Genomic DNA, 7,338 nt, shown 5'->3' on the forward strand with positions numbered 1-7,338 from the left:
CACGTTCCCATTCTTTTGTTGAAATATCATTCATTTGTTTATGAAATGTATAGGTTTTATCTGCTATAAGAATATCATCAAATTGTTTAATAATATATTCTCCATATAATAATTTATTATTTAATTGAAATAAATTCATTTTAATATAATTTGTTGGTTTACGTGATTTCAATGAATAAAATATTAATAAGAATGTGAAGTCCATATCTAATGATATGGGACTAATTAATGAAAACATAGTCTTCTTAAATACATCTTGAAAATGAACAAATATACTTCCTCTACTATTCATTATTATTAACATAAACCTAAGAGTTCTTATTAAAACATTATATTGTAATGGACTAAGACAAGTTTGAAGTACTTTATCAAATAATCTAACAAATGAATCATCATCATCTCTCATATGGTCGTGATAAAATTTAATCATTTCTCCAAATGATGTTTCTGATATAATCTCATCAAATGAACATAAATAATTCCTAATAATTAAAAATGCAACAGTAGAAGCTTGTTTTTTATCCATTGAATTAAAGGGTATTAATTTACCATTATGGTGATTATCAATATATTTATACATTTGACGAAGATCACTATCATCAATTCCTTGATTTTTTAATAATCGTTCTATCCAATAAGTATTAACATTTATTAGTGTTTTAAATCATAATAATTAACAAACTTCCAAAATTAGTTATATGGAAATATGCTTTAATTTTCTTTAATACAGTATCACATTCTACAATTCTGAATTTATATTTTCTTAGGTCTTGCATTTTTAATCGTGAAATAGTATTTCCGTCCATTTTATACATCTTAACTAAATCAACAAAATTCTTTGACATATTTTCTGATGCCCACAATAACGCAGTGTCATAAGTTAAATATTGTAATGGAACAGGTGGAACTTCTTTCTCTATTTTACTTAATAATTCAAAAAATCGAAATGCATGTTCAACAAACAAAGGAATTCCTTCAATCGTACATTGCTCCCCTTCTGTTTCATTTTCTTTTGTTTTTACAAATAAACAACAACTAGTAGTATTTCTTGTTTGTTCATTAAATGTACCAGTGCTTTTACTTTTATGAGACATCCGATTATCGAATTTATTAATTCCTTTGATATGTTTATTCAACTGTGCTGACATATCTCAATACATTTGTCAGTTTTTTTTTCTTAGTGAAAGATATTTTTTAATATATTTTTATTATTATTATAAGTTTTACCCCTTGGATTCGAAGGTAGCACGTCAAAGACACCACACAGAACCCTAAAATATTTCCATCCCTCGATTCCTCCCAGTTATGGACTGGTTATGACGTTGCGTTTGGTTAGAAAAACATCTTACCCGGTACTGCAAGAATAGCAGTGTTTATTATGTACAATGACAGAATATCATTGACAATAAACGAATAGGTATTTATAAAGATGTTATTATTACTTGTTAGAATACAAGTATTATTTGATAATATAAGAAAGATTATCAAAAGAAAAGGGTCAAGTGGATGAGGCTAAAAGAATATTAGCCCAAAGCAATACAATGGTAATTATATACTCTCCTTAAAATAAGAAAATAAAAAAGAAGAAGTCTAAACCCAAAGAAGAAGAAATTTAAACCCATCAAAATTAAAAAGAAATTAAATATTGAATATTTAAATAAGAGATGTTTAAATACTCTATTCCGCATCAAAAATGAGAAAAGAAAATTCTCACCGTTCAACAACTAAAAGCAAAGAATAAGCCAAAAGTTGAAGAACAAATACTTTTAAGCGAAGGGACGAGATTAGTAGTCTCCCCTGAGCAAGGAACAATAGAAGATATTTCTATTAATACTTAATTAACTACTTTTCATTTTCAAGTTTTACCCCTTTAAAGATTATTTTTCTCGTTTTTTATAAACTCCATTCATAAAAGAAGAAAATATTTCATCTAAAAAAAATATGAATCTATTAATAAGAGAGATGACTTAATTGTAACCTTAAATCTTCATACCGTTTCGTTAAATCATTAAATTCTTTAGAATATTTTTCTTTAAGTTGGATGATGTGTTTTTTATCTATTGATGAAGGGTCTTTGTTTAATTGTTCAATAAATATTGATTGTATTTCTTTTAACTTTTTAACAGTTTCAGAAAGTTCTAGTTGAATTGTAGAACGATTTGGTTTTGATGAAGTAGGAGAAATAGTATGTTTTAACGAATGACGAGAAGAGAGTTTAGGTTCTTTTGGAGATTTTGGTTCTTTTTGAGAGTGTTGGCGTTGTGAATCTTGATTACTAGTAATAGGTTCTTGTGGGCGTTGAGACTTTTTTTTGTCTTGAGATGCGTGTGTTGTTATCACTGTTACCTTTAATTTGTCTTTTTCTTTTCTCAGTAATTCTTCTCTCTTTTGTTTGTCTTTTTGTTTATCTAAATCAGATTGTGTATGTTGTTGAGTTTGACGTGAAAAAGATGGTGTTATTGTTTTTGTTAAAGGAATAGATTTTTGTTTTTGTTGAATATAAAATCCACTAATTGATAATTTATCATAAACAGGTGGAACAACACCTTCTTGAGATTTAAATATTGTCTTTTCGTGTGAATTTAGAGCTGTCAAAATAATTTCTTCATTTGGTAATATCAATTTAATAACATTATTTTCTTTTGTTATCCGAAGATTTCCTTTTCTTATTTTATCTGCAATGTCATTTTCTACTTCAAAATGGTAATACTTCTGTGATTCATTTGAAAGTGGCGTAAACATTGGTTTCTCTTTTTTAGTTTTTTTTAATTTTTCTTTATTTTTTTCTTATCACTAATGTTCTATTTATTCCTTTTCTCACTACAATTTTTCTGGGTTATAAGACATAATTAAATAAGATAAAAAAAAAACAAAAACATTAAGATAAAAAAATAATTATAAAATAAATAGAAAATCCGTAAGAAATAACCAACAGTTATGAGCTCAAAAAGAATATCACTAAGAAAAGGAAGATATTAACTATTTTGAAAAAAACTTAATTAATTTAAAAAGAATTGGTTGAATGGGAAAAACAATTAAACGGCAAATTAGTTACCATGAAATAAGTGAACAATTAAAGAAAGAAATGATAAATTTTGAAAAAGAATATAAATTAATTCCAACAAAAGGGTCAATTATGAAAACTTATTTAAAAAAATTAGAGAAGGAATTAATTTCTTTACATTCCATTCTCAGTTTACAAGTTCCAATTGATAATGTTGAAGATCAAATGAGTGTGTTAACAAACATTTTTGATATTTGGAGATTATTGATTGATATATTAAGAGGAATAGATCAATTATTATTACCTAATGTATTTTATAAGTTGTTAACTGTAATATTATTAAGGTTTGTTTTCTTTCAACAATGTTGTATATTTATCAAAAATATTAACATGAGATTAGAAGTGAGATACAACCACATCACCTTATAATTAATAATCCTGCTATGACTGATTCTAATAAAAGTCAGTTTATTGAAAAAGCAAAAGAGGTTAAATTTTTATTATATGACACGTTCTACGCAATGAATAATTTAATGAATGAAAAACAATTAATTCTTTATGGCTCTATGGAAATTCGTCTAAAACCTCCTAAAATAGAAAAAAAAGAAAAGAAAAAAGATAATAAAGATAAAGACTTTAAAGGATTAGATAAAACTCCAGAAAAAAAAAGAAAAAAAGTTGATATTATGATTAAAGACGCGTTACCTCAAAGTGCTATTTCACCAAGAGAAGATAATAAAGAGTTTCAACCTTCTCAAATAAGTGATGGAGAAAGTGGAGTTGGATCACCACGAGTAATAAATGGAGATGATTTAAATGAAATTTCACATTATGAAGAAAATTCATTATTAATGACACTTAATGAACAAAAAAGGTTATCTGTATTATCAAAAGTCTTAGTAAAACCATTAGAAGAAGCAAGAAAAACAAAAGAGGAAAATATGACTAAGAAACAAAAACGTTTATCTGCTCATTTTGGAGTTGAAATTGGAGCAGAGGATCAATTCTTTTTTGAGAACAATGTTTCTCCAATATTTGTTCAGTTCTTTCCACAATACATTGCATATACATTTTTTCAAATACCTGAATTTAGATTAGAATTATTACAATTAATAAGAGATGATAACATTGTTGAATTGGGTTTAAAGAAGTGCCAAAACAATGAAGAAATGAAAGAAATTAAAAAACGATTTCCTAGAGTATTTGGATTTGATGATATGTTTGATTTATTAGATGGAGATGAAAATGATATACAAGAACAATATTTTTCATTAAAAAAGAATTGGATGGAATTGTTTTTACCAACAAGTGATTTTTTTATGACATTTTTTTATTATTATGGACAATTTGTATATTATTCACTAAAAGGATATGATTTTGAATTATATGGGGAAATATTTGGATTAAAAGAACTTATTGAAGTTTATGTTAAACAACGAATTGAAAAGATTAGTGAACACTCTTCATTGTTAATGAGAGAAAATGATAAACGATGCGTGTTATTACATTATCCTTTTATATTAGATTATATGATTATTAAAATTATTCATAATACCAATGTTTATAACATTGAACAATGTGATTTTATGATTGAATCATTCTCAAAATGGTTGAATACTTTAATTGAACATCAACGATTTTGTACAAGTGATTTTATTCTTGACTCTTTTATGGGGGCATTAGATAAGATATTTGAAACTGACCATTTTCAATTAATTACATCAACTATCATAATGTTATTTAACTCATCTTACTATTTTATTGGTGAGCCAAGAATTAAATTATTTGTTGAATTTCTTACAAAAAAATGGTTCTTTACATTATTTACTCATTGGAATTATTATGTCCGTCAAGCGTTTCATCATTTCATTTTATATAAATTCCTTTTTACTAGAAGGTCTCATCTTAATTGGGCTCGTTTTGATAAAACAGAAACTGACGTATATAAAAGACAATCCTCCTTTGGTGTTAATGGTGAAGATATAGATCGATTTGTTTTAGCCTCTATTGATGAAAAGATCACTTCTATTCGTTTGGTTTGTGATGGAGATACAAATAAATTATTATTTACGAAGAAGGTCTATTGTCAAGCTGCATTTGCTGAATATGAAAAAGCACTCAAACTCTATAACGATTGGGATAAATCAAAAATATTAGAAATACCAAAAATCAAACCAAATTTGAGTGAATTTGATTTTGAGAATCTAAATTGATTAAAAATGTGTATTATTTATCGTTATGTATAACAAAAATGAATAGCACAAAAGGAAAACTTTGTAAAACATGAAACAAAATAATCTAAAAAAAGAATGAATGTGATTAAAAGAATGAAAAAAGAAAAAAAGTTGAACTTAAAATCAAAAATTTGTATTACTATGTCATTACTCAATGAAACCACAACACCAACTAAATTAAATAAGAAAAAGAAAAGTATTTTCAATTCAGATTGTATCACATTTACACCTATTGGTAGTGGTTCTTCAACACCTCGAAGAGAATCTATTATTGGTTCATTACTGAGTGATGAACTTAAAGAAATTAGTATCGAAAGTGTTATCAGTGAATTATATTTTGATCAATTAACATTAACTACATCAATAGTTCATATTATAAATATTAATTTACCAAAAACACATATTGTATTACATAAATTTATGCATGAATTAAATGAATTAGATAAATATGTTACAGCAGTATATGGAATAACTGCACCTTATTTACCAAAGAAATCTTTTTATCCATTGCATAATGAAGAAATAACACAATATTTACAAGAAGTTATTTGTCTTGATAAGTTTTTTGATTCGATTTATGTAAAAGAATTCTTTCGTGAAAACCCTCAAATATCACAATGTATGTCTTTACATCATCCTCAAATGTCAGGGTTATTAATGAAAGAAGGATATCTTTTAAAACGGTGGAAAGAACGTTTTGTAGTAGTAAAGAATTCATATTTATTTTATTTTGTTAGTGAAAAAAGTATGGTAAGACTAGAACAACCTCGTTGTATTGTTTCATTATCAGGTGCTATTCTATCAACGAATGGTTTGGTTATTAAAATTACTACTAAAGAACGTCAAGTTTTTAATTTTTCTTGTACTAATGAGACAACACTTAATCAATGGCTTGTTGCTCTTAATGCAGTTATTTGTTTTAAACCATCCCCACAAAAACAACAAAGAATGACAAAAAAATATACACTACTTGGAGTAGATGAACTTAATACACCAATACAATTAACTAAAGAAATTAAAACTGTCACTCCTCGAAGAAGTACAGAATTTCTTATTTCAAGAGTAAATTGTCTAAAAGATGAAGCAGATAAAATAATTGAATCATATGAACACCAACCAGATAAAGAAAGCCTTGTAATGGTATTAAAACAATTTAAACAAATTCAATCAGTAGATTTATCATCTACATCTCTCATAGATTATTACAATAGTAAAATTGTACAATTTGGAGATGATCCTCTACTTTTTAGATTTCTTCAAATTTTTAAAGAAATACGTGAATTAAGTGGAATACGTCCAAATGTACCTAAATTATGTACCTCTCCTTTAGGAAGATATAGCCTTCAATCAAAGTCTTCTAGTTCATCAACACAAACAAGTCCAAGAACTTTAACATCTCAAATTACTACTCAATGTCGATTATGTAATAACACTTACTATGTTGATGAATTAACTAAACATTCTTATTATTGTAAATTATGCAATGAGATTTGTCTTAAACAAACTACCTGTAAAACAAGGTTATTAGCAATTGCTGAAGAGATTAATAAACAAAAAAGATATCATAAAGGAAGTGTTGAATATTCTGGTCTTGCAGAAAAAGCTTTAAAATGTTCACAAATAGAAGTTATTAATCAAAATAATATTGATTATATGAATGATGCAGAACAATTATTACAACAAAGTATTACTCAAAAGAGTGATGTATGTTATAAAACATTTGCACTAATCGTAATCAAATTAATTAAATTAAGAAGACAAATGTTCATTAATATATTAAAAGGTGATTATGGAGAAAATGGCAATATGTGGGAATTCCTTTCTGTTGTTAGTAATGAATTAGTAATTGAAGATCCTCAATCAAAATGGCAACAAGTTAAATTAGATGATTTTGAAGTTATTAAAAAATTTAGTGAAGGGGCATATTCAAAGTTATATCTTGTAAAAAAGAAAACAACTGGAGACGTTTATGCAATGAAAGTGAGTAAAAAATCAGACATGAAAAGAAAAAATGTTATTGATGGAGTTTTAGCAGAGAAGAAAATTTTACAATTATCTAATACTAGGAGTGTTGTTAAATTATATTATGCATTTCAAGAT

General features: G+C 26.1%; 4 protein-coding genes across 4 annotated transcripts in view, besides 6 other annotated features; 2 read left to right on the forward strand and 2 right to left on the reverse strand.

The window, feature by feature from the left end:
* Positions 1-1,148, reverse strand: part of EDI_269250 (serine-threonine protein kinase, putative) — a gene marked incomplete at both ends in the record, with an annotated part of 5,697 nt that extends 4,549 nt beyond the window's left edge. The window contains 2 exons of the mRNA XM_001733473.1: positions 1-627; positions 683-1,148. The exon at positions 1-627 is cut by the window's left edge and continues 1,479 nt beyond it. Of these exons, the coding sequence (XP_001733525.1) occupies positions 1-627; positions 683-1,148 (1,093 nt within the window). The remainder of the gene's footprint in view (positions 628-682) is intronic.
* Positions 104-152: a sequence feature (AT_rich).
* A 39-nt stretch (positions 1,149-1,187) lies between the features above and the next one.
* Positions 1,188-1,220: a sequence feature (AT_rich).
* A 13-nt stretch (positions 1,221-1,233) lies between these two features.
* Positions 1,234-1,853: a repeat region.
* Positions 1,854-1,950: 97 nt separating this feature from the next.
* On the reverse strand, positions 1,951-2,742 carry EDI_269360 (uncharacterized protein; the record flags this gene model as incomplete). The annotated part of the gene is made up of 1 exon (XM_001740707.1): positions 1,951-2,742. One exon carries the CDS (start codon positions 2,740-2,742, stop codon positions 1,951-1,953), a length of 792 nt encoding a protein of 263 aa, XP_001740759.1.
* A 3-nt stretch (positions 2,743-2,745) lies between these two features.
* Positions 2,746-2,789: a microsatellite.
* Positions 2,790-2,838: 49 nt separating this feature from the next.
* Positions 2,839-2,915: a microsatellite.
* Positions 2,916-3,022: 107 nt separating this feature from the next.
* On the forward strand, positions 3,023-5,217 carry EDI_269370 (uncharacterized protein; the record flags this gene model as incomplete). Its single annotated transcript, XM_001740708.1, has 2 exons — positions 3,023-3,348; positions 3,405-5,217. 2 exons carry the CDS (start codon positions 3,023-3,025, stop codon positions 5,215-5,217), a joined length of 2,139 nt encoding a protein of 712 aa, XP_001740760.1.
* Positions 3,595-3,681: a microsatellite.
* A 96-nt stretch (positions 5,218-5,313) lies between the features above and the next one.
* Positions 5,314-7,338, forward strand: part of EDI_269380 (serine/threonine protein kinase, putative) — a gene marked incomplete at both ends in the record, with an annotated part of 2,920 nt that continues 895 nt past the window's right edge. Inside the window, one exon of the mRNA XM_001740709.1 lies at positions 5,314-7,306. Coding sequence (XP_001740761.1) covers positions 5,314-7,306 — 1,993 coding nt within the window. The remainder of the gene's footprint in view (positions 7,307-7,338) is intronic.

The sequence above is a fragment of the Entamoeba dispar genome, genomic scaffold (assembly GCF_000209125.1).
Source record: "Entamoeba dispar SAW760 scf_1105229463163 genomic scaffold, whole genome shotgun sequence".
NCBI lineage: Eukaryota > Evosea > Mastigamoebida > Endamoebidae > Entamoeba > Entamoeba dispar.